Source organism: Thunnus thynnus, chromosome 7, assembly GCF_963924715.1.
Source record: "Thunnus thynnus chromosome 7, fThuThy2.1, whole genome shotgun sequence".
Lineage (NCBI taxonomy): Eukaryota > Metazoa > Chordata > Actinopteri > Scombriformes > Scombridae > Thunnus > Thunnus thynnus.
In genome coordinates this window covers 30,055,834-30,083,765 of record NC_089523.1, presented here as the reverse complement: position 1 = coordinate 30,083,765, position 27,932 = coordinate 30,055,834, and the positions used below count along the sequence as shown (strand labels likewise).

At 39.9% G+C, this 27,932-nt stretch overlaps 1 protein-coding gene and 1 pseudogene across 2 annotated transcripts; one reads left to right on the top strand and one right to left on the bottom strand.

The window, feature by feature from the left end:
* The first annotated feature begins 117 nt into the window (after positions 1-117).
* Positions 118-27,932, top strand: hif1al (hypoxia inducible factor 1 subunit alpha, like). Of its 2 annotated transcripts, XM_067595454.1 has the most exons (15): positions 127-479; positions 15,873-16,063; positions 16,948-17,165; positions 17,946-18,030; positions 18,377-18,492; positions 19,950-20,131; positions 20,299-20,405; positions 20,906-21,053; positions 21,214-21,494; positions 22,001-22,167; positions 22,255-22,353; positions 23,053-23,216; positions 23,824-23,935; positions 24,587-24,710; positions 26,355-27,932. In XM_067595454.1, exons 1-15 carry the CDS (start codon positions 445-447, stop codon positions 26,420-26,422), a joined length of 2,097 nt encoding a protein of 698 aa, XP_067451555.1. In that variant the 5' UTR covers positions 127-444; the 3' UTR covers positions 26,423-27,932. The 2 variants fall into 2 exon arrangements, with proteins under 2 accessions (XP_067451554.1, XP_067451555.1); XM_067595453.1 differs by having other exon boundaries at positions 118-479; positions 22,001-22,353.
* Positions 9,280-12,969, bottom strand: LOC137186836 (uncharacterized; annotated as a pseudogene).

Sequence of the window (27,932 nt, the reverse complement as noted above, 5' to 3'; positions counted from 1 at the left end):
GTTTACCTGATCGTGTTCACCTGTTCGCTGCTACTTAAGCTGCTGCTGCTTCTTTCCTGACTGATCCTCAACTTTTTACCACACGTGTCAGTTTTTACCATTTGTGCAAATAAATCACTAAAGTCTGAATTTTGGACTTTTCATTCTTCTGTCATTCTGACTCCCATAATGAGACTCACCATCCTATCCTGAAATCCTCTACCATCCTATTTTACACTATGAATACTTTTATAAACAAGAATCTTAAGCTGTATCTTAGTCCTGACTAACAGACAATCATGTGAGCTCAAAGAGACTCTTGCTTTGAAAACAATGACAGGAAACAGCGTTGTGTAACAGTTGCGCACTTTACGCGGCGGAGGGTTTGGTGTCTCCACGGTGTCGTCGTGCCAGAATAAACAATAATAATAAAGGCAGAATCGTGGTTCACCGAGCAGTTTGAAGATGGAGAAGAAAGAGGGGACCGTCGTGGTCAAACGGTAAGACTGGTTTATTCAAATACACATTTAATATGTTTTTAATCCGTATTGTATGTCCGCTGCAACTTTCCCACACGCGTCCCGGTGAGGAAAACAATGCGGGCTGTGCGGTGCGATGTCGTTTAACCTCGAAACTCATCAGTGGCTGTTTGATACAGATTAGAAAGGTTTTAACACCACATGCTGCTTGCATTACAGAGAAATATAGGCTGTCTGTATTTTCCTTTCAGTGCTTATAATCTATGCAGCTAACAGTGATTTTTAACTCAACTTTATTTATATAGCAGCTCTCATACAAACATGCAGCTCAGAGTGCTTCACTTAGCAGGATTATAACAACACTGACAAATAAATAAATAAGCAAATAAAAGCAAAATAGAAAACAAGATTAAAAAATACAACAATAATACAGGTGTTGAAAATAGATAATTAAAAGTCATTAAAATAAACACCAGGAATAAAAATGATATAAAAAGCAACAGTTAAAACTTAAAAACTCATCTTGCTTTCTCCTTTTATGTATCATGGGTCTGGAATGAGTTGCAAAATACCATTTATCTTAAAGGCACTCCCATTGTTGAGGGCCTTTTGCAAGCTGCCCTGAAGGAAACATGCTGTTGTTTTATATAACCTTGACTTGAGGTGGATTGTGTTATTGTGGTTATAGATGGTTTGGCCTCTAGCCTGTTTTCTCTTCTTTTATTCTTTCTCATGTTTTACTGGTGCAGTGACTGTTCAGAACGGGCCGGTTGCTGAATATTTCTCGAGAACCACTTATCAATTAAAATGATCATGACTTAATAAATGAAATGCTTTGAATCCAGACAGAGGGTGCGGTCGAATAGTTTTTTTGCTCAGGAAGGAACTGAGTGAAATGATCTGGAAGTATCTTAAGAGCTGGTCACATTCTCCAGCTGCTGAGGAAAGGTGCTTCAGTGCTTCAGTTTCTTATCTCCTTTAACATAAGGTACATTTAACCATCCTTTACTAAAAGAAAGGAGATAAGTCTGCCCACGATTCCTTGCAGCAGCAATATTTAAAGCAACCAAGTGATGCACCACATACTAACTCAAACAAAATGATACGTACAGTAGTAGATTTGTAGGCCTAACATGTTATCATGCAGACATTTATTATTCATTTTCATACAATAATTTGGATTCAGGAGGGTGGATCTCAATGTGACAGTTTTGTTGCTGGTAGCTTATATTCTTGGTAATGAAGTAACATTTTTCACCAACATGTTGTCCACATTTATTTAAATGCATGAAACAACACAGTAAGAACACACAGGGTGAAGTATCTAATCCATCCATCCATCTTCAGAACGTTGTAGTTTCACCACAGCAGACCCACGTCAATAACATCTGCCGTCGCATAGTTACGTAGCCCGGTGTGAGTGCAGTAGGATTCTCTCATCACCTCGGTTGTCTTTTATGAATTCTCCTTCACATCCTTCCTTGACCTTGTGACGTTTTCCATCAAGGTCAAGGAAAAGATGATACTTTTCAACCGCAGCCAGAGACTTTACCAGTGAGATTAAACTGAGGTTGATTGGTTGATTCTGCTGCCAATCAAACATGTCAACACTCAGATTGGCTAGTTTTACTGCCTCCGGCTCTGTTTTTCTCTCATTCTTCTCTCACGGGCAGTTTAACTGAGGCCAGAATCCCTGCCCCCGCCCCGCTGTGATGTGACTTTGTTTATATCAAACAGCCCCCGCTGCGCTCAGACACAGAGCTGAGCGGCACGCTGTTCCCTTTATTCAAAGCTTATTAATATATATAACATACATATAACATGTGGCGTTACACAGTAAATCACCTGCTGAGTGTTTGATGGTTGTTTATTTGTGCTTTAGGACGTAACCACCATGAAACAATCAGAAGATAACGTTCTGTCATTCCCGGGCCGTCTGTCATTTATCTCTCTCTCAGGGAAAGCTTTCCAGTCTGTCTCTCTGATTCCCGCTTGTGCTCTCATCTCTCTCTTTTTCTCTTGTCTTTTTTAAAACAAGTCAAGAAACCCATGACAAAGCCTAACTTTTAACGTTACAAACAAAGAGAGATGTCGTCCCCTCATATCTCTCATGACGGGGTTGTACAGCTCCAATCACAGATACCAGAAGCCCCACCCCGCCACTGCTGATCGCTTGTTTATTCAGAGTTTGAGTTTATTAATATTAATCGTACTGTGTGTCCAGATTGCACCAAATTCAACATTGCACTCCCTTTGGTCCCGAGCCAAACACCCGCCAAGTGTGAAGTTAATCGGATGAATGGTTCAAGCATTACACAAAGGACATACAGACAGAGATTCCCTCCTTTAGTAGATGTATTTTATGTTCTATCATGTTAAAATGTTGTGAAACTGCTTAAATGCTGCTGTCTTGACCAGGACTCCCTGGAAGAAGAGATCATGTAACTCAATGGGATCTTCCTGGCTAAATAAAGGATGTATGGATGGATAGATAGACAGATAGAAAGATAAACTAAAGCTATAACATTACTCCGAATTACAATTTAATTTCCTTTTAAAAACACAGAGAGAGCTTGCCATTGTGATATCAGAGGCAGCGTTTTCCACAGTTCAGGGGTATAAAGACAGAAGGAAGCCTCAACGGTACTTTTATGGGACACATAAGGAACATTTAGTGATCTGGAACATACAGTGAAAGAAAATCTCTGATGTAGGGAGGAGTAAGGTTATGTAAAGCTTTTTAAACAAGTAAAATAACTTTAAAATCAATTCTCTTTCGGTGGGGTCTTATTTCAATAACACACGGCATCTTTTTATAAAAGGGCTGTGTGGTTTATTTATGGTTCTCAACATGTATTCTGGTATATTTGTATGTACTTGTACTTGTATGTTCTTGCATTAATCTGCGTATAGTGTCCTGTCGCGTCATTATAGTTGGTCAGACTTCCATAGAAGCCTTAGTTCATGTCACCGACTGGTCATTAGTGTAAATCATTCGTGGTGTTTTGCCTCAAGGATTTATGTTGACTCACATTTCATGCTACGTTGCTTTTATTTAGCTATCAAGTCCCGCAGCAACGGACACATTGAGTCATGCAGCACAGTGTTGACTGGCCTCTGGTGACTTGTAAAACTTCTTCTCCCAGTATGATTTATCATTTAAAAAAAGGAGTCTTGACACGCTTGAAAAATGTATTAACACCACTGGGCGTTAAAAAAGATTAAAAATAGTGTTTCTTTTAGCTCTCTGAGGATCTTTACTCACTAAATAGTGAAAGATAAAAATGAAGTAATGTTTTAGGAAGATTGAGTAAGAAACATATTTTCATTCTGGCCTAGAAAATACACGTGAATGTATGTTTGGCTTTATATCTCGTGTGAACCAGCCTGCTTTGTTGGAAGTTATAGATTATTATCATCCATCCTTTGATACAGAACTAGAGAGTACGGTGGCCTGCAAGGACAATCATGGAATACAGGCAGACCAAAGTTTATATAATTGAGCTATTTCAGTGGTATCGTCTCAAAAATAACTGGACAGATTAACTTGCATAACACAAAATATTGATTTTACAGTTGTGGTGGTTGTCTTTCAAGGGTTTATTGCAATAACAAGAATACACATTTGCAAGTGTGGATCTGTAGATACTGTATGAAGTTCACTGTATTTTTACATACAGCTGCATGCGTCACAATCATCCCATTTTTGTCACCCTACCAGTTATTTTTAATTAATTCAGCGTATCTTTAGGGGGTTTCTTTCAGTTGAAGGTCGAGTCCTTAACCGCCTTTCCTTCCCGGACTTTCCCGCTCTGCTTCTGGCTAATGAGAAGCCAAAGTTACAGTGACCGAGTCCCACAGCTCACCTGTGATGGAACCTGCTGGGAACGTTTTCACACAGGAAGCAGGAGGCAGTTTAACACAATAAGAGTAAAAAAATATCCATTACAACAGTTTTCATTTAATGCTGTGTCTATAATCATCTCAAATACATGTCGATAATCAGTATAGGCATCCATATTTGGGTATAAATATTGGGCGAATGTTTAATGCAAACACTGAAGCTGGAAATAGAGCGGACTCACTCCCAGTCCATAGAGAGAGAGAGCGAGAGAGAGAGAGAGAGAGAGAGAGAGAGAGAGAGAGAGAGAGCACATACACGACCTCACTCAGCCGAGGTTGATATTTTCCGCTGGTATATGCAGTATATAGGCGTGTTACTCATTTCAAGCTTGCACTCAGCATCAGATTGTGACTCATCTGTGTGGTCGTCATCTAATATGATCACTTTGTTATTTTGCACACTTACAGCCAAGTCCAGTTGGAACCTGAACCTGTTTTGTTTGGATGACATACAACTGCAGATGATGATGATGATGATGATGTCCTGAGTCTTAAAATACTCCCTTTATTTTCTTGCTGATATTGACTTTAATTTGATGCAGTGGTCCATATGCTGAGAGTAACATGTATCCACTAGAGTGTCCTCAATGGAAAATTCTTTGCACTGTGGGATTGTTGGCAGCACTGAAACATGAATCTTCACTTTACATTCAGTCAAACTAATGTGGCAGCTACAATTGTTAGATTTCATCTGTGAGACCGACATTTATCTTCCAAATAGGAGTTATATCATATATCAAAATGCCGCAGAGACATAAGAGCCAGCGGTAAATTACCAAAAGAGCTGCACGGATCGGTTCGTCGGATCATTTTCTCTCCTCGAGATGATGATGACGCAGGAGTCGGACCGCCAGCAGCCAAGATGATGCTGGTGACACTGAAAAAAACTGAAAAACTGAAGATTGACATTAAAATGCCAAAAATATCAAAGTAAAGTAAGATAAGTAATTTCTTTTACTGCAAATGCCAAATTTTATTTTGAATGCCAAAACTGAACTGTTACTGTTTTAAGCTCATAAAATACTGGCTGTTGGCAAATTCAGCAGTTACCAGTGGGGGAGAAAAAAAAAACAAAAAAAATAACAAAGCTGTTTTAATATCATCATGCAAGACTGCGAGACAGTTATGTATGTTAACTCCCATGTGTTGTTTGGAAGCAACAGCGGATTTTGTGCCAACACACACATTTCAGTCGTCTTTGTTCTGCTGAAGTGTGTTCCAACCCAAACTAGTCCCAGCTTCACGTTCTTCTGAGTTTGACATGTATGTCAGCAGGGATACGAGACGTCTGCGTGTGTGTGTGTGTGTGTGTGTGTGTGTGTGAGTACAGGCTGGAGGTGTGTATTTATTTAGATTGTGTGTGTGTGTGTGTGGGTGTTTTCCCTCTTACACAATCTCATAGGACGACTCCTGCAAATAAACAGCTTTATAGTCAGTAACCACAGTTTGTTCTCCAAGACACAGACACACACACACACACACACAGACACTGTGGTGTTCACAGTCTCCCAGACACACAAACACACACACACACAAACATGCAGACACACACACACACTCGTGTTGAGCAATAACAAATGGTCGCCAAAATGCAGCTCTGCTCTCTGACCAAGGACAGTCTGTTCCCTCAGGCTCCTCCCAGCTGGCACACTTGTGTTGCTGCTGTGAGAGACCGAGTGACCGCACCAGTTCAGCAGAAGCAGTATTATTAACCGCAGTGGTACTATTATTAACATTAGTAATAATAGGATTAGTGTTAGCTGTAACAATGGCAGTAATGTTATTATTAGAGGTGTACTGATGGCAGGTCAGACAGACTGTAAAGCTGGTTGATGGATATAAAATTGACTTGACAATAGTCGGTCCACTCAAACACCTGCTTCTTCTTACAGTGTGATACACCCTCTAATACAGTTTTCAGTTTTATTTTCTATGTATTACATTTATTTTTTTACATATTTCCAAAACATCAGTTTCATGAGGAAAAACTGCCTTTTTTCAGCTTTGTGACGAAACGTTTTTCAGATGATCCGAAACGTCTTTAAATGGTTTATTGTGCTGACGAAGTAGGAGATATTACTGAACCCATAAAAGGCCAATTTATCTGAATCTGTATTCAAATTCTGCACCATAGTATTAGTTGTAGTGTTAACTATAGTAGCAATATTAACAATGGTGGTAGAAGTACTAGCAGAACTATTTGCAGTAGCAGTAAAAGTAGTAACTAACTTTCCAGTTAAAATGTTTCTGAACGCTAAATGAATGTCAGAGAAAGTCCAGACCGAACCCTCATACAGCAGCGTTATGACTGACATTTTTAGTTTGGACTTAATTCAATAATTCAACATCACAAGAGTGTCAGACGATCCATCACACATATTGAATTATGTCTCACTTCAGTGAAACTTGGAATTTCCTAAAACCAAACGTTGCTTGTGACTCACTGTGACAGTTTGTACCTCTACAAGTTATGACCGGTTCAACCATCACGTAAGTGATTTTGTCTATTTCACCTTCTCAGACTAATTAAAAACATTCAGAGGCCTGAAGACGTCAGATTATCCAGTAAAATCATCGAATCATTTCCTGATCCCGTAAAGATCCCATCCAGACATGTTCTTGGACATATAAAAATCATCTGCTTGGAATAATAAATTACACTTGACATGACAAGAAATGTTCAGTTACCACATTTAAATCATTTAAAAATCCTTAACATGGCATCTTCTGTCTACCTCATTAAAGAATCCAGAATACATGAATATGCAAATATGTTTCATTTCAAAAGCTTCAAAAGACATTTATTAAGACATAACATACTCTGCTTGGAATAATAATGTGTCTGATATTGTTTGTCCACCAAAAAAAGTGTAATTACAACATTAAAATCCATAAAATGGCATCTACTTCCTCATTAAACAAATCTAGAATCTATAGATATGCAAGTTTAATTTCAAGTATAGTATATAGCATATATAAAGTAAGTATAACTGCTGGACACAAGCGGTGTTTGTGTTTCTGGAGGCTTCAGGTTTCCACATCATACTTGTTTAAGTTAAATACTGGTCCACAATTGGCTCCAAATTACTTGTGATGTCACAAATCCTGCTCATAGGCCCCGCCCCCTTAAAAATCAGATTTTCAGTGACCGCAGAGAAACTTTCCACTCTCAGCAGATGAATGTGAGAACAGACTTTTAGGTTCAAACTCTGCACGTACATCATTCTGCACAGCGAAGCTCAAACATTCAACTGACGGAAAAAGAAGAAAAACACATTTTTTTTTAAGTGAAGCGGGACTTTAAATTAATCTCACGCCCCCCAGGTTGTGACCCGCTGCCTTACAAAGTCAAACCAAACCAAACATTCTCAGGGCAGCATCCTTTACATTTATGATTCAAATCATCTGTCAGAGAGTCCCCCGTCGTCGTTTCATCGGTTTCCCAGGCCGCTCTGAGAATAAAGTTTTACGGGATCATGTGATAATCTTTAACGAGTAATGTGACAAAGCCACAAGTTGTGAAATCAGAAGGAGCCTTGTTACTTCCAGCTGAGTGAAGTCGTCCCCATGTGAACCGCTCAGACGTCTTAATCCCTCAGAAGCAGCTCGCAGTGGGTTTGTCTGTTTGTGATTCCTGTCAACCGGACGGTTGATGTGTGTTTCTGGGTGACGTGGGTTTGTGTTTGTCTCCACACCCTCATGTGTCTCGACATGCAAGTATGTGTATATAATGGTTGTCCTGTCTACCCTTTTGTGGTTCGCTGACGTTTGTGTGTTCAGCTGCGCTTCCTCTCAGATGTAGCGTGACAATCCTCAAATATAAAAATATATTTGACAGGAGGAATTGTGTTTGGAGGCGCTGGCATGTGACCTTTTTTATATATAAACTATTTGTAGTGTGCCGCGGCTGCTACGCTATTTATTTACTCAAAAGAGACACGTCTGCATGCAGGGACTGAAACGGTACACCGTGTATGCTCGAGATCTTCTTTAATATACAGAGGAGGTAAAACTGGTAAACTGTGTTTTTATCAAAATAATTAATAATATTTTACCAAAACAATCTTAACAGGATGAAAAGCTTGTAGTCATGCTTGCAGCCCTGTCGACACACACCAGAGAACAAAACTGTCTAATGTTGAAGGTTCAGTTGGACGAAAATTAGGAAGAATTTAGTCGCAGACATACAAACACAAAGCCGGTGGGACTGTAGACCCAGTTTATTTAAAATACTGTTTGTACGTTCAAGTCACAGAAGAAGAAGAATTTTTTTTCTTTGTCTCTGACGATCTTTGACTCACAAGATGTTTAACTGCTGAAGGTATTTTCAAAATCCTCCAGACTCTTCAAGTTATGTAGATTTGAACACAAAAAACAAAAGTCTTAATGAGTGATACAAGACAAAATATAACATTATAAAAGCCAATATACTGTACAGTTATACACAGCACATGTGAAAGGGATTAACTAACGATTCTTTTCCTTATCGATTAATCTGCTGGTTATTTTCTTGATTAATTGATCAAAACAGTTGCTGACTATTTTTTTATTGGTCTAGTTTTAACCTTCCCCCAGCAAAAAAAGAGAGAAAGGAAATAAATACAATAAAAACAATAATAGTAAATAAACATGTACAGAATAACAACAATCATAACAATAACAATAAAGGCAGCAACAGCCAGGGAAGGACGCTAACAGGACTGTGAAGGACCGTGAAGGCTCGGCCTGCAACCCAGGGTTTCCTGCCAGATGAGAAAGCACAAAAAACTCAGAGGCCAAGTTAGTGACATGCATTGATGTTACATGAATGCATACAGATGGAGAGGAGGAGGAGGAGGAGAGAGGAGCTCAGTGCATCATGGGAAGTCCCCCAGCAGTCTAGGCCTATAGCAGCATAACTAGGTGAGCCTGGTCGGCGCTAACTATAAGCTTTATCAAAAAGGACAGTTTTAAGCCTACTCTTAAACATAGAGAGGGTGTCTGCACCCCGGACCCAATCTGGAAGATGGTTCCACAGGAGAGGAGCCTGATAGCTGAAGGCTCTGCCTCCCATTCTACTTTTAAAGACTGTAGGAACCACCAGTAAGCTGCATACTGGGAGTGCAGTGGTCTAGTGGGATAATACTAAAATGGGAGAAATATGATCTCTTTTTCTAGTTTTAGTCAGTTCACGTGCAGCTGCATTCTGGACCAGCTGGAGAGTCTTTAGAGACTTGTTAAGGAATTACAATAATCCAGCCTAGAAGTAACAAATGCGTGGACTAGTTTTTCTTGGGACAGGATGTGTCTGATTTTTGTGATATTACGTAAGTGAAAAAAGGCAGTCTTTGAAATTTGATTTATGTGGGAGTTGAAGGACATATCCTGATCAAAGATAACTCCTAGATTCCTTACAGTGGTGCTGGAGGCCAGGGTAATGCTATCTAGAGTAGCTATATCATTAGATAATGAGTTTCTAAGGTGTTTAGGGCCAAACACGATAACTTCAGTTTTATCTGAGTTTAGTAGTATAATTGCAGCTCATCCAGGTCTTTATGTCCTTGCTTTGAGTTTGTTTAACTGATTGGTTGACAATTCATTTAATAGTTGGCCACTAATTAATTAATTGACTAATTTTTGCAGCTCTAGTCAGAAACTCCTGTTCATAAGAAAGTTGGTTTACAATAAAAAAAGATATTTCTCAATCCAAACAAAGATGGTAGCCAGAAATCACATCTTCTGGCTTAATTGTGCAAAACAGGAGAAATATATAAATGTGTTGTTGTATATAAAGATACAAATTAATGGAAAGTTTTAAGTTCAACATTAATTTACACCAGTATTGTTTCTTATGTCCATATTTAGTTCCTGTGCCATCATGTCAGATGTGACACCAGACTGGTTTTTTGTAACACTCTGCTTATTGATACACAGCACAGAAAGATATTTTCTACTTCTGAGAGTCGAGTCTGCAGGAGAGACTCTCTGCAGACAGATTATAGACACCGTGCAGATGTGTGTTGCATCCTGAAGCTCACAGCTGATCTCATGCACTGCTGACTCAGATAGAGTTACGGGGGTCTGAAGTAATGTCACACCCCCTCGTATCGCTTTCACATTATGTAACGAGGGCTGGCTGTCAGCTCGTAGCGCGGTGCAGGATGTGTTTTTTTGTTGCAGCGAGTCCTTCAGTGTCTTCTCCAGGACGAAGACAGTTTTTGATCATTGATGCTGCAGAAATATTTCATTTGGTTCTCAAAGTGTTAAACTTTGATAATCATACTTATTTAAAAAGCAATTAGCCATCAGATTATCACATAAATGTCAGTTTTCCTCTCTACAACAACTCATATTAGACAATAACAGATTTATGGTTAAAAAAAATAATTAATTTGGTGTACAGGAGGTATGTAATGTGTTTTTTTTTATATAATTTGAACTTGTTTATAAAAAGAAACACAAAAAAAGTAAAAAAAATAAAAATGTATATCCTCTAAATAAACTAAAACATCACAGAGAAAATCCAATAAAAGACGACCTGGTTCTCTGACAGGTGATCTGTGACAGATGTAGTGAAACGAGACCAGGTCAAAACCTCACACATGGCTGGACCGCGTACGGAACGCTGGAGGGCTTTTCATTTGAGAAGACGGATACAGGAAGTGACACTTGACCGACCGTTAGTGCGACTGAAGTGGTGACATGTGGCCAAATGTTACACCGTCGGTCAGCCGAGGTGTGACTTCATCAGTCAGTCAGTCAGGGACAGACTTCCACCTCTGCAGTCCAGCTGAAAAACATCACTGCAATGAGTGACTTCAACCAAAAATGTTGATTAAACAATAAAACAGGATTTTATTGGGTACAATTCTAATGAAATTCTCTGAAAACATCGAACCTTTCCCAGCATCGGTGATAAACAAACCAAATCCCTTTTCGGTAAAAGCTCCTACTTATCATTTGATAAGCAGCTGATATCTTGTGTTTGTACACTGAGCAGCAGATATAAAGTAAGATTTGCCAACATGAAAACACAAAGACTTGTCAGATAAACCGACTGACTCAGTATCCTGGCTGCTGTGACACTCACTGATACACGTGAGCATGTGTGCGTTACATTGCTAACCTTTGTATAAAAGCCATAACATGGATGAATATGTCATAATAGATTTGTTTCCCTGTGTATTTACTGCTTCTGGGAACATCTGCTGCCACTTTGAGCTGTGAGTGAAAGCCAGTCACGAGTAATTTACTGTGTCATCTTCTGATCCAGCAGCACTGAAAAACACAAACATCACTAATCCCTCCTCAAATGTTTTTGCATGGTAATCATAAAGTTTTGCTTCGCTGTTAATGCTAACTGTCAGATTGGCTGAGGAACATGCAGTGGAGCTGAGTCTTTGTCAGAGTCCAGGAACATTGTGTGCTACCGTCTGAATACTGAGAGCTGAGTTCACACACTGTTCACTCACTACTGAATAGTGTTTGTTTTCACTTCCCCCGGTCGACGCTGCACTCCTAACAGGTCATACGAGTGACATATTCTGCTTATGAACAAGTAAATCATGTAATATCAGATATGTGCAGACTTTTCTGTCTTTCATCTGCTTTTTTGCCGACTGTAATTTGAGGTCTGTTTCTTTAATAAAAGATCACTGTCTCACATCTAATCATATCAGCTCCACAGTCCATATACCTGCGCCATTTTGTCCATTTGTAATTGAATTAAAGCCTCAGTATGTAAGTTTCCCCCCCCTATATTTTCTTAGTTAAATATACTTCAAAGCATATCTTAACATGGAGAGATGTCAAAGGCTTCAATGACCAGCCGGGCAGCGAAACAGAGATATTCCCTTCTCAAGTTTTTAAGTGAGCGTCGCCCTTCTAACCAATCAGAGGAAGCCAAAGTCAGGGGTGGGAGCTGACAGCTGTCAATCAATATGTGAACACTTCCACTACTCATCTCATAACAAGGCTACATGCTTGTATTAGCTGCTGGGAGATGTCGCTATGGCTCCCAATACTTGCACTGGTTGAGTGCAAGATCTCCATTACTTCCAGTCAGGGATGGGTATCATTAGGATTTATTAATACCAGTACTGCTTATCGACATTGATACTTGTCTGTACTCTTATTGATACTACTCTCCATAATTTGGTGCAAAAAATAAAGACATGACATGAAAAGATTCAACAGTTATTTATTTACAAACATAACAGTTAAATTATTCACGTGATATAAACAAGCCAAGTTAGCCCTCCGAGCTAATGCGTGCTAACTATGCTGTGTCATCAGTGGGTGATATCTGGCGCAGGCAGCATTTTTTTGCAGATACTAGATATCAAACAAAAGCCAGAGACTATATTGTATTGCGTTACTGTGAGCACGTCTGAGCAGAAGGCAGAAGATAACGTTATCTTGGAGCCTGACAAGCCCGGGCAAGGTCTCTCTTCCTGCGGGCAGCTCTTCTTCTCCTGCCTCAGACTCATTCAGACTCATCGTGGGCGGCAGCTGTCTCCTCAGCCTGCTGCTGGGTGGTCTTCTTCTTCTTCTTCTTCTTCTTCTGCTGCTCCTTCCTCTCCTCCTCCTCTGTCGTCCATGGCAGATGGCAACCCGTGTTAAGGTGCATTACCGCCACGTACGCCAGCTATGTTAGCATGAATTAACGTTACATAAATACCAGGAACTTATCAATATTTTGGTACTGCAATCCACGAAGACCCGCCCTACTCTGATTGGCTAGTACTCGTTGCTTTTGTTGGTTAGGTTGGTTAGGTTTAGGCATGATCATACTAGCGCTAGCTTGATTTCCAGAACTTGCATATTGTAGCTTTAACAGGCGACTCAATGTAGTGTAAACATGTTACAGTTTAGTGAAGTTTATTATAAGTTTAAGAGAGTGTAAGAGAAACCTTTTTAAGAAGAGCAACAGAGGAAGCATCCTTCTTCCAGGACAGATCCATGTCATAAATGTTGTATAAACAGAGTAGACAGAAAAATATAAATATTACATAAAACTATAAGAACAGTTTATGTATATTTTGTGCCAAACCATTTTTACTCGACTGCAACAAGGATGAGGATGCCAAATCCAAGCTGTGCACTAATCTCAAAATGATGAATATCCTCCACACACCCTGCAGGGCCACTGCTGTTGTGACTCAGAGGTCACATAAACATTTTCTGTGTATTTGTGTATGTGCTTTAGTCGTCTCTGTGCTTGTTCGAGGATCTCTCTCTCACTTTCTCTGCTAATCCTGTGTATAACGGGCTGCAGATGAGCTTCCCTGATTGGCTGAGTGAATGAGTGTGAGTGTGGAGGTTAACTCAGGGAGCTGACTGGTTCCAGTCTCCAAACTTGTGGTTTTGAAAGGCTGGAACCAAGCTGACCACCCTGCCGGCCATTATGTTGTTGTGTAGAAGGTTGTAAATAGCTTTTGCAAATAACAGCCTGGGTTCTGCAGGGGCGGGCAGCATTTTGATTTAACTTCTTCTCCTGTTTTTGTTCTTTTGGTCAGTGATTTATATTTTTGTTTCTTTTGTTTGGTTCGGTAATTCGAGGTTCAGTAACTTTAGTTTCCTTCTGGTTGTTGTTTTGCTGCTAGCCCACCCTGAAGCCAAAAAACTATGACAAAAACATTGAAAGGGCGCCAAAATTCCTTGTTGCTGGTGTTTCTCATTTTCATGTCGCGCCCACAGCCGGACTGTAACACTGTATACAGTAAAACTACAGTATAATTTTCAGGAAGTGCAGACATTATTGCATGTTGAATTATATGGTTTTGTATTGTAGTGTAAAGTATCAGTTTATCTTGTATCACAGTCACAACTGAGGAGATAGTTTTGAAGCGGTATCTTGTGTTTTGTCCTTGTCGTGTGTTTAATCATTCATCGGAGAGTCTGACTGAGTGATACTAAAGTTAATGTTTCTTTTATTGTCAGTGATTATTGGTTCCTTTTTTTTTGTCTTGTTACGGCACTCTAACAACTGTCGCTGCACATTACAAGTGTTTGTAGTTTCAAAGGGCAGAAATTAGTTGCGTTTGAAGTCATTTCAAGTAGAGCAAATCCACAGTGTTGCTTTCTGTGTCTAATTGGATGTGATTGGATATCCGCCCACTGTACAAAACACTGCATATGTGTGTGTGTGTGTGTGTGTGTGTGTGAGAAATTTAACCCTGCTTTTGTCCCTTTTGTCAGCACATGTTTCTGGATTCAGAGAGAGAGAGAGAGGGAAAAAACAAACAGCGAGGGAGGATCTGGACACTTTCCCAGTAGCTAAATAACATTCTGTTCTCTTCGGTTTTTGGACATTTCTCTCTATTTTTGCTGTCCGTTATTTTCCCACTTTGGGCAAAAAAAAAAAAAAAAATCTAGGAATGTTTATAGCCCGAATAAAGAGATGGAGGTCTTTATGCCCCCCCCGCCCCTCTCCCACTTTCAAGAATGCCAGGGATGAATTTATAGAAGGGTCGCTGCTGTGGTTCCTTAAGCGGAGTCGAGGAAACTCCAGCGGGACGTCGGAGGGTCTCAAGACAAAACAGAAGATTTTAAGACTTTTAAAGAGCAATAAAAGTTTGAATCATATCCGTCATAATTGAAAGTATCAGTGATGAGTGTTAGTTGAGGATAAGCAGGAAGATGCAGTCCTTGTTTTCTCGTTGTTGCATCAAAACTCCCAAATTTTCTTACAGCTAACAGTTTTTTAAAAGTCATCACAGATCACAGCTGAGTTGGAAAACATCATCTGGGAGGAACCTTTTGGAATTTGTTGATACAATCTGAAAGAGTGTTTTCATTTAAATGATCCGTGTTATTTGGTCATAGATGTGACTTCATCAGATGATAATATGATTAGAAAAGAGACATTAAAAACAGATAAATGATAACGATGCTTTAAAGATCACAGCAGCAGAACTTTAATGTTTAATATTGCAGGTTTAATTTCCCATTTAGCAAACGTTAGTAATATGAAACGTTGGTGTATTTACAGTATTTTAATCAGAGTTTTCTTCAGTTTCTTATCATTGAACTTACAGAAATGCATTTGTGTTTTAGATCAAACAAACAATGAAAACAGTGTCTTTAGCAGAGAAAAAAAGGAAAAACATGAACTGAACTGAAAAAAATGGATACCTGAGGGTTGTTTTTGAGGGGAAAATGTTTAAAAGGCTGAGAGGACGTGATGGAGGGAGTGTGATATGATCTTTTTTTTTTCCTCTTCTGTTGATCCTTAACTCCTTGCTGACATATTTTCTTTTCTGTCCCATTTCAACTCTTGTTTTTCTCCCACATTCCTGCCGTCTCTCCTCATCTCCCCACCTGCCTCTCCCTTCTTTTTTGTTTATGACATCTAAACGCTCTTTCTTTCTTTGTCCTCCTCCTCCTCTTTCCCTCTCATTCTTCCTCTTTTTATATCCCCTTCTTTCACTTTCTTCCTCTTCTTTCTTCAAACATTTCTCTCTTGTCCCAACACACCTATCCCACATCCCTCTCATCCTCCTCCTCCTCCTCCTCTTCCTCCTCCTCCAGGACCAGTTCAGAGCAGAGGAAGCTGCATTCCCGTGATGCGGCCAGGTGCAGGCGGAGTAAGGAGACAGAGGTCTTTTATGAGCTCGCCCGCACTCTCCCCCTCCCCCGCCGAATCTCCAGCCACCTGGACAAAGCCGCCATCATGAGAGTCACCCTCAGCTACCTGCGGATGCGCCACCTCCTCCAACCCGGTGAGAATCTGCAGATAATCCTGAACCAGATACTCCCGTCAGGTTCAGACACGGTTTCTCAATTATTTGTTTGTCTTTAACTTGCTAACTCTCCTCTAACTCCTTAAAAAACATCATAACTCAATGAAACGTGAGGATTTTGAGCGATTGCTCGGCCTCCACCTGGCTGATACACCGCTATAACATTCCCCACGTCTCAGTCGTCTCAATTAAAATCCTCTCGTTTCTCCTTCATGACTGAAGGAGATTCAATAGTGAACTCAGTCAGGCTTCTCGAGCCTGCTTGATTGGAAAAAGCAGCGCTCCGATACTCTGCACGAGTGTTTTTCTATCAGCGTGTTATCCCGGTGATGTGAGTTGGCTCGGCATAAGTTTTGTTCCCTCAGGTGTGAGAACAGAGTAATGAACTCATCAATAATGAAGGGACATCGTTGAATTTATATTACTCAGATGACAAAATATGAAAAATGCATCAGGATCTCTGACGCGTGGCTCCGCTGACAGCTTTCATAACCCGAAACTCCGCCGGAGGAGGGAGGAAAAAAGAGAACGGTTTATTTTACTCAACTGTGGGTGAAAGTTTTTATACTTTGAGTTGAATTCGTTACAAGGTTAAATTTGTTTAATCACTGGAAAAATGGGATAATTATATTAACTGTTATTTCATTAACAAATGATGGATTGTTATAGTCAGACAGTGGTAAGAAAATACTTTTGGTTCATGAAAACTCCACTAATGTATAATATCATTTCCATTATGTGCAGAAATTGAGTTATTTCTTCAATTTTCACTTATAATCCAGCAGAGGTTTACAAACAATTAAAGATCTGCTCTGAAACAAGTTCTGTCTGCCGCAATAATCATCTGGTTGTTTTTACAACAGGTGAGAATCAGAAGGAGTCGTCTAAAGAAGAAGAAGAAGAAGAGAAGAAGGAGGAGGAAGAGGAGAAGGAAGAGGAGGAGGAGGAGGAGGAGGTGGAAGAAGATCCGATGGACTCTTTCTATCCTCAGGTGTTGGCTGGTTTCATCATGGTGATGACGGAGGAAGGAGACATGATCTACCTGACAGACAACGTCAGCAGACACATCGGCATCACTCAGGTATAATATATATTATATATATATTATTATAATAATAATAATGATAATAATTAGATTCACACATGTTGGTAAAAACATTGTGCACACAGATCATAAAGTATCTGATATGTTCATGTATTAAGTTTCTTTCACACATTTCAAACCTGCTGGCTTCCTGTTTATGTGTCTGTTTCAGCTGCTTTCCTTTTTCTCACCTGTCAGGCTCTTTAGGTTCATTCAACTTTAGACGTAGAATTACCTCCATCATGATCATTTCATATATACACTTTGTGGTTCCAGATTTTTACTACACTTGGTTTATAACGACTGTTTCTTTAATCGGAGTCGGTGCTTTTACTGTACGCCTCTGGGATAGTATGTGACCTATTCTCAGTAACTCGAGCAGGATGGAGAGAGACAAGACATCCCTGAAATCTATTTTTAGTTCTGTTTGAGATCCAGTTTCTCACTGAAGCACAACTAGGTTACAATAACCTCGTGATGAAATACAGAGTGAAACTTCCTGTCCTACTGAGTATCACAGGGCTGTAATGATTTAATCCAGTAATCATAACATTCACTGTCACTTCTCTCAGCAAAGATTCAGCACAAGGATTTAATTTGATACAGTTTGTTTTGATTCATTTCAACATTTCCAGAAAGTATAATGTAGTTTAAAAAGTGAAGTCCAGACAAGCCTCTAACTAAGGCGTCAGTCGTACTAAATACATGTATTTACATATAACACATGTGCAAAACCTCAAGTTACTGACAGATGTTGTTGTTTTTTATGGTCCACAGCTGGAGCTGCTGGGTCAGAGTGTCTATGACTTTGTTCATCCCTGTGATCAGGAGGAGCTCCGAGACCTGCTGGCTTCACGCCCAGGTCAGACACACCGCTTATTGTTATTATTATTATGATAAGAATCCTTAAAAACAGATAACATATTCAAGATTTCCTCTCAAATCCAAACAGGAATTATGACATAAAGCTTGGATCCATGTTAATGTTGGACAAACACACCCACTCTTTTTGGCAAAGAAATGATTTGATCATAGTTTTGTAAGATTTCTGTGTTTTCAATCATTTTATTGAGATAGTTCTGACTTTTTTTCTATAATATAATATAAATGATAGATGTCTTGGTTTAAAAACACAACTCAAAGAGCTTATTTTGAGTTGATAAAATCTCTGTGAGCGAGAGGAGTTAGTTTTGTCTCGTTGTTTTCAGGTTCGAGTAAGAAACCGTTGACAGAACAGGCGAGCGAGAGGAACTTCTTCCTGCGTATGAAGAGCACACTGACCAGCAGGGGGCGCACCGTCAACATCAAGTCCGCCACATGGAAGGTTGTTTTAACAGACTTTATAAAAAGACACACATACACACACTTAACTCAGCGCTAAAGCCAAGCCAAGAGAGGCTTCTCTGAGGACACACACAAACACACACACACACACACACACATACAGTACCAGTCAACTGGTAACTTTTGACTGGTACTGTACACAAGTCCAGTTTGAAAGAGATAAGAGTGGGTCGGACCATCTCTGGCAGTCGGCCTTGTTCTCTTCATGCTGTTCTGTGTTCCTGGTTCACTCACAGTTGCTCACACTGAAACACACTCGGTACATAGAGTTCACACACTCACCGCAGAGCAACAGATGTCTTGTGTTCATTTATGCCTGATACCATATTTGTTGACACCAGAGCTGCAGACCGAAGCTTTGAACTCAACTTCAACTTGAGAGACAGAAATAAAAACATGATTTAGATTGTGAGACTTGATCTACTTGACTATTTGGCCTAATTCTCTAAAAAAAACTTGACCTCAGGCTTGAAAGCATAAACACAGACGTTTCAGTATTTGGCCAAGAAGCAGTAAATACATAAAACAGGGACAGAAATGCGTCACACAGCTGGAATATTTAACCGCATCAAAGGGACTTGATGTGCAAAACACACTATAAACAGCTCTGAACAGAAAATATTAAAGTTTCATGTCATTTTAATGACCAGCATCAGACACCAGAGAGATTTGACTATGAAGACTTGTGACTATACATGACATAGACGACATGCAAGATGATTAAACAGTTTGTGGCTTTAAGGTGAAATTCAGTTTGACACAGCAGCACAAGGGATTCAAATTTATACATTAAAAAAAGTAAGTAGAAACAGAATAGATGCAGTAAAGTAGATCTGCCTGTCCTAAAAATATACACACGTACACACACTCATAGTAGTATCTGTATAAACATGTGCAATATCAGTGACAGTTAAACTGTGAGTGATGTGTGGTTTTGAGTCTCAGTCAGTGGAGGTAGGAGTTATTGTGGCGTTTTGGAGTCTGATGGCTGATTGCACAAAGGAATCCACTAAGCGGTTAAAGACACGTGGCTGAAAGAGTCTGTGGCTGAACGTGTTCCTGAGCTCAGCGTAGAGAGGATGAGAGTCGTTGTCCATGATCAGCTTCTCTCTCATCCTCGTCTCTGTCGCTGCCTCCACACCGTCCAGCTCCATCTCCCTCCACGGAGACGGCCTTCCTCACCAGCTTGCCTGTCCTTATGCCACCTCCCCCAGTACACCACAGCAAACACTGGTCACTACAGACTGGTAGAACATCTGTAGCAGCCTAGTGCACATATTGAAGGACCTCAGCCTGCTCTGTGTTGTCCTGCAGAGGGCCTCGGTGTTAGACTAGTTTAGAAAAACATGTTTCTACTCAGTAAATCAAGCTATTTAAAAAGTATTATTGTGAAATTGCTACTAAAACGGTATCTAAATGAATCTCCCTTCTCTGCAGGTTCTTCACTGCACGGGTCACATGCGACCGTTCGGCGGCTCCTCGTCGCCCCCTGCAGCCAGAGTGATGACTGTGCTGTGTGAGCCTGTCCCTCACCCGTCCAGTGTGGAGTTCCCTCTGGACACCTGCACCTTCCTCACCCGCCACAGCATGGACCTGCGCTTCACACACTGCGAGGGCAGGTAGGACCACCAGCTGACCCTGACCTTTGACCTCCTGTAGATGGGATGCAAGAGAACAGTTTTATTTAATGAAAAACCAGAATGTCAAATCCCTCAGAAAACCTGTTTATTTGTTCTTTTTTTTAATTCGTCTGTTGTTTTTGTTCTCTTCCTCTTTCTGTTTCCAGGGTGACAGAGTTAGTGGGATACAAACCTGACGATCTGATTGGCCGCTCAGCCTTTGAGTTTCATCACGCGCTCGACTCTGATCACGTCAACAAGAGCCTGCACACATGTGAGTGTATATGTGTGTGTGTGTGTACCATATCAGAAAAAAGACACACATGTAATTACAATGAAGTGATTATGAGGAAAATTGTTTTATTTTATTGTTTTTAACTTGAATAAGCAGCACATCTCTATAAAAATACCTAGAATACAGTATTAATAATGGATATAAACATCTAAACTGTCTTTAAAACACAAGATTTGTCACCTTTTTATCTGCAAAATGTACAAATTTCCATGAACTACTGTAAGAAAATGAGCATTTTTTAGCTTTTTCACCATATTTGCACATGAGGTTATTCAATGTGTTTCTAATTCTTTTGTTTCAAGGATTGTAGATTTTTTTTTTTTGCCCATAGAGCAACACAAACAAACCAGACAGAGGATGTGTCTGCCCACACAGGAGCAGGATTTTATTAATGCTGCAGTATCTCATGTATGTACTTTGCGTCCATCCCTCTTTACTCAACTCTCTCCTGTTTACGTCTCTCCGTCCACGCTGTGTAGTGCTCTCCAAAGGTCAGGTGAGCACCAGTCACTACCGTTTCCTGGCGAACAGCGGTGGCTTCGTCTGGGCGGAGACTCAGGCCACCGTCCTCTACAGCAGCAAGACGTCGCAACCCGAGGCCGTCGTCTGCCTCAACTTCATACTCAGGTACTTTAAAAAAACAGCGAGGTTGCGTCACATAACTCTTGCTCTAACACGAGTTGGGACAGAGCTCAGAAAACCAAAACATGACCAAGAAGACAACTTCTTTTTATTTCTATTTTTTCTTCTTCTCTCTCACCTCCTCTGTTGTCGTCTTCTTCTGCAGCGCCGTAGAGCAGCCGGACGTCGTTTTCTCCGTCGAGCAGATCCGTTGCAGCCAGCTGCCTAAAGCTGAACTCGAGTCACCTTCGGCTGCAGCAGAGGAACGTGAGACTTCTGACCTCTGTGACCCCGACGGCGAGCGTCTCTCTGACTGCGGTCAGACCGAGGACGCGGGTTCGAATCCCGGCAGCGCTGCAGAGCTTTTCTTGAAACTGAACGAGGAGCCGGAGGAGCTTCTCCAGTTGGCTCCCGAGCCCGGAGACACCATCATACCGCTGACCGGAGGTTTGTGTCAGACTTTAATGTTCACAGGAGCATCACTCTTTAAAAAGTCATTTATTAATTTACCTCATTGTCTACACAAAACAGGAACTGGCAGCTAACTTACTTTATAAAACTTCTCATTATCAGAATCAAATGTACTTTTCTTGTTCCTCTCTCTAACATGCAAAAGTGTACTACGGTACATGATGAATGTAATACTTTTATTTTAACTACCTGTACTGACAGTATCAATAATTATGGCCTCATATATGGTGAATAAGTTGCACTAAAAGTTGCAAAAAATTAAATATAGAGAAACAAATGGGAGTTTTTTCTCCCCAGTTTGCATAAAATAATGTGGCCAAATCATATATTAAATTATAGAGGAATAGTTTTACATGAAGCTTGTTTTGTGACTTTTAAGAATCTTAAATAAGACAGTTTGTCTTCGATCAGTGATCTGTGTCCGAGCTGTTGAATCCTTCGGCTGAGTCGTCTGAACTCTTCGTGTTTTGTGTCTCTGTCAGACTTCGTCGAGCTGTCGTTCGCCAATCCGCTCAGTCCGAGCTCAGTGCTGGACCATCCACAGGATCTCTGCACGCCACAGCTGCGCCAGCTCCTCTCACCCATCTTCAACCCCATCACTCCACCCTCATCATCATCATCATCATCACCTGATCCTAAGCAAGAGCCGGTAAATACAAACCTTAAATATTTAAAATCTTTTTCTTTTTTTCCTCTCAAAGTGTCTCTCAGTCAGATTTGTCGTCTCCTCCCTCAGAGCTCTTGTGAGCGGGAAGTGATGGACACCAGCAAGGTGGAGCAGTTCTTCGCTGTTTGGCCAGAAGACGGTCAGAAGGCAGAAGGACAAACACTGGAGGTAAAAGCAGGACACACAGATATACTTTCATTTAGATTAGAAGACCATGTTTCTGTTCTTTCCTCTGTTATTTATGACGTCATCAAATCTGAAGGGCTCCTTATTTGTTTTTATTTGTCGCGATATTATGAAAAAATGTGAACTACAAGTCTCAGGATGAATATTAGAACAGTGTAGAAGCATTTATTGTTTTTCTAAATAACTTTGAACAGCTGCTTATTTGCATTTCTATTTTCTATTCACCTTCTATTTGTGGAATCATTCGTTAGAAACTGAACCTCTTGAAGCAGAAAAAAAACAACTTTTGGTTTCAATTCAGAATGAAATGAGTTTAATCTGATATGAGTTGAGTTTGTGAAAATTGGGCCAAACATCTGACTCGCACTTCAAACGAGCAAGATTGTGATAAAGATGCTGTGATCCGTAAACTATTAACAATCCATCAGATATCGTCCTGGTCGACATCTGATACTGTAGCTGTAAAAAGTGTAAGTTCTCATGCTCCAGCTTTTAAAATGTGTTTCAGAATAGAAACTCACAAATGCCCACGAGATGTAGAGATTAAGTCATTTAAAACAAAACAGCTCTAAAACTGTGAAAGTAAGATTTTAGTTATTTGTGCACAACTTTGAGAGTATGAACACTAGTTTCCATCTCTGTTTCTCTCTTATTTTTAATTTCCTGTCTGTCTTTTCTCAGTACATGGAGGGGATGGACCTGGACATGTTGGCTCCTTACATCTCTATGGACGATGACTTCCAGCTGACCTTCCTCAGCAGCCTCCCAGAGGAAGCCGACAAATCTCCCTCCTCTTCGTCTGAGCCCTCAGCTGTGACGCCCGTAGTCTCAGCGAGCAGGAAACGGTACGATAGAACAGTTCCCTCCCGTACGTTTTATCCTTCAAAAGACCACCGACAGCAACCAGTCGACGACGTCCCTCCTGTAACCCTCAAATGATCAGATAAGAGGGAAAAAGTGTAGAAAATATGAACTAAAGAGAGAGATGGAGCAGATGTTTGACAGTAAACATGTTAATTAGACGAGAAAATGTCACAAAAATATGCAAGTGTGTAAAAATATATATATAAAAAGATGAGATAACCTTCTCCTGCTGCTGTCTGCAACATCTGTCTTGTTTGTTTATATTTGTGTACAAGACTTTGATGATCAGTCACGTTACACGTCTGATATGAAGTCATTTGGAGGAGACTTGAAGGGAAAAAACTGCACCTTTTGGAGTAAAGTAGGACGTTTGCAAAGCAGCAGAAATCTGAACATACAGTATATGACGGTCTGTGGGAGCAGCTATCTTGAAACTCCAGACATTTGCCTTTCAAAATAAGATGACTAATAACATTGCAACATTTTTCCCTATTCTTAATCTTTACTAATCCTACATTGGGAGTGAATGAATGTGAGCTATCTCTAAAGACTACAAATGTCTCACAAGATTTATTGTCTCTCTTTTAGGACCCATAACCCAGATGAGGAAATGCCGTCCCAGCTGATGATTCAGGACAAGAGACAGAAACAGGATCCTTCCTCAATAGAAGAGGAACTGCTTCTCAGCCACAGATTACTGGTGAATAGAGGAGGAGGAGGAGGAAGAGGAGTAATAAAAGCAAGGGGAAAAAATGTTTATGTAGCACTTTTCTTTAAAAGGTTACCAGAGAATCATGGAATTTAAAAGAAGGATCATTTTCTGGCTCGAGAACTTTCCGCTGTTAGTAATCGGTTCTCCGGAAAACAAGTGAAACTGTCAGAAAAAACGATCTGCTGATAGGAGACATTTTTAATATGTCTGACCTTTTTTGCAGAGCAGAGACTGTCGAGTGAAACAAGACTCTTTGTTTAGTTAGTTTGCTTTGATTCACTTCGGTTTGGTTGTTTTTGAGCTCCGTTTGCAGTGAAATCCTAAAAATTCTGATAAACGCTGACAGATCGCAGGCCGATCGACAGCAACAGACAGGAAGCACAGAGCAAGATGAGCTTATGAAGCTGCACTTTAAAGCTCTGATCACTGTTAATCAATATTTCAATCACATTTATATGTTTTTTATTATAATAAATCAGTTTACACAGGATTTAACAGGTGTAATTCATTAATATATTACCTTTCAAAACTAGAAAACACATTTTCAGTGTAAGTTAATGACTTAGAGGGATTTTAACCTCCATGTTTAAGTTTCTGTCGCTCCTCTGACTGTGTTTTTTTTTTTAACTTCCTGCTCAGGGTTCTCTGGAGGAAACCGACCAATCAGATCTGCTCCTGGACCCGGGTCCTGGAGGACGGAGTCAGCTGCTCACAGACAGAGACCCTGTTCTAGGAGGCATGCAGGGACTCTGTGATACTGCAGGTATGATTCACACACACACAGTTATAGACCTCTGCGTGTTATTTTCCATCTCTCTCTCTCTTCCGCTTCATTTTCTGTCACTTCTCTACTTTCAGCTTTCTAATAAAAAAATCCCCTCACAACTAATTGATAAAAATGAAACAGTGAAATAGAGAAGTCTGTCTAATTAAATCCTTACATCGAGATCTTGAGGTTTGACTTTAACTTCGATAGTAAAACATGTTTTAGGCTGTAGCTTCCAGAGTGATCAAGGTGACACGACGCCCTCTGGTGGCCACGTCGGAGCTCTACGTCTCTCCTGCCTGTGTTATCAATCACTGATCCATCGGACAGATTTATGTTATTACATAACAGCTCACAGCTCGCTCCTCTCTAATTCAAAGCTACTCAAGCTGTTTATTTAGTGCACATTACTTATATTTACTTCACATATGGACGACACTGGTCATGGTGTTGATGTTGCTTTTCAGATCCACTTTTTAAGTTATTTTATATTTTTATGTCACACAATTACATATTCTGTTAGTCTTTGATTTTATTAGAGATTCTTCTATCTACAGTATACATATACAGTAGATATATGTTTATTTATCTAAAACCCCATTTCTGATATTAACATGTGATGTATCCGGATAATAACCTCTGATCATGGACAGTTTGTGTTTACACCATATATTGATAAGTGTTCTGATCATATTGATTCTGCCTGGACTGTAATTGCATCTCAATAATCAACTGAAGCAGGTGGAGGACTTCAGCACACATAGTGCATCCCCGGTTAAGGCTCAAACATGTACGGATATATCGATGGCCAAAGCACAAAACCTCCTATCTGCAGAATTTTCTAATTGGCTGAGTTCACTTTGGATGATGAGAACAAGGAAAGCTGCTCATATTCAGTCTGTCTGTAAGATAATCCCGCCCTTCGTTGTGACAGAAAAGTCACACAACAAAACAAAAACACAACGCAGAGTCCCTGAGTGTGTAGAGAGGCTACAGCACGAGTGTGTTACACAATCACTTTCATTTCTAGTGAAAGAGGAAGCAAATACACTGAATATAAGGAGTTCTGACCCTAGTATACTACAATGTAGAAACTATTACATTTACTGCATCTTTTTACCTGAAAACAAACTTAATTTCATTTTTAATTTCATTTTAATTATTAACTTAATTTAGAGCATCGTTTTGTAGAACCTCTTCCAACTTGCACCAAGTACAAAAGCTCCGATCTGCACTTTGCAAGGCATTAATACCTATAACACATTATATAATAATATAGTCCAAAAACAGTGTATTGTATATTGGGTATCCTTAACAAATAGCATTAGTTTTCTCAAAAAAGTGCATTTTTCAGATCGGAGGTTTTGCTCTTCAGCCATCGATACGTGAGAAGTTGACATTTTGAGTAAATTAAGAGAAAAACTATTGTTTGTTTAACCAATCAGAACAGAGCAGGAGCTAAAACGGCCTGTTTTCAGACAGAGGCTGAACTGAGGGGCTGCATTAAGGGCCAGTTTACGATAAATAAGGAGGTTTTTTAACTGTATCATGTAAAGATATTCCAGTAGAGCCCCGGTCTACAAATATAAAGCTGCAAATGTGCATGATCCGACCTAACAGTGTCTTTTCTGTCTCTTCCAGCTCTGATGAGGGACATCTTCGTACCACGCCCGCCCGACCTGTCGCCGCCTCTCTCACCTATGACCTGATGAAGCACCCGTCAGTCAGTCAGTTCAAGAGATGGCTCAACTTCTGCGTTCAAAAGCGAGAAACTCCGACGCCAGATCTGTCCAGCAAAAAAAAACATAGCAACCTTGAGCGCGCACACACACATACAAACTCAACACACCACGAAACTCGTACGCACACACACACACATTTAGACACACTCACAACATCCGCTGTGTAACCATGCCGTTGCTTGTAGCTGAATCAAGACAGTCACATGTGATGGGTTTTTTTTTTTCTTTCTCTCACTGTGAATCAAAAGCTGAGATGAGGTGTTTTAAAGGTCAGGCTGAAAGTGCTGCGGTCCGTTCTTCTACACTTCATCGCTGATTTAATGTGAGAAAGAATCGTCATTGTGGTCTGTCTGTTTCATCTGATTCACGGAAACAGCAGGTGGTGCTACATTTTATTTTAAAAGGTGTTAAAAAACGTTTAACAGCGTGACAAACCTGAAAAGTCTTTTTCTCTGTGCAGCTTTCAAGTTTTTTCTGACCATATTTAACATCTTTGTCATCATTTAAACATGTGCAGGAACTCCCATAATGCTCTGCTTTGACTTTGAGCCAAACATCGAATAGGAACAACGTTTTCTGCGTTTTTTTTTTGTTTTTTTTCTGAGTCAAAGAAACTTGCGAACATCAGTGGCAACATCGATCGTTTCAGTGGCATCTTTTTATACACTTCCTTTTTTTTTTAAATGGTGCATTTTACAAGAAAGATGAATTCTCAACTTCTATGTTATCTGCCTGAGTCAACAGTTATCTGCAATTTATTCTTGTAGGTGTTTGTTTTAATCCTCCTGACGTGCCGGGTGGGTGGGGTTTACGTTATCTAACACTCCCTATCAGCTGATGTCTGGCGTCAAAGTGGACTAAAACAAAAACCATGAAACATGTTGATTCATGTAGTTTGATACATCCTTTTATTATAACTTTAAATATATTATCTGATTAAGTTGCGGTAGTGAAATAGTTAATGATTAATGAGACAAACGGTAGAGGTTCTCTCTCTCTCTATATATATATATATATATATATATATACGTTTAGAAATGTAATGAAACACTAGTATTAATGTTTTTGTTATATTTTATTTGACTTGTAACAAATTGTGCCTCACATGTAAGTAGAAGAGTTTAATGAAATATTGTGATGCTACTTCACTGTCTGTTTTTATTTGTCCACAGACAGTTAAGGGAAGATTTTCTTATAACATGTAAACTGCCAACTCTAAACTATCCGTCCTAAATTAATGTGAAATGGCCATTTTTTTTTTGTTTATTTCAGACATGTTAGCTCTTCCAAAGCTCTCTGTGCCTTTTTATCATCCAGGAGGAAACGACCTGTCAGCAACACACAGGCTCTGCTCTAAACGTCCCCAATGATTCAGAATACGGGAGAAAATTTCATACTGTTGTAATGTTTTTCCTTTTTATTTTTACGGTTTATCCTGATATGCATTCTTGAGCTAAATAAAGCTGTTGAAGCAGAA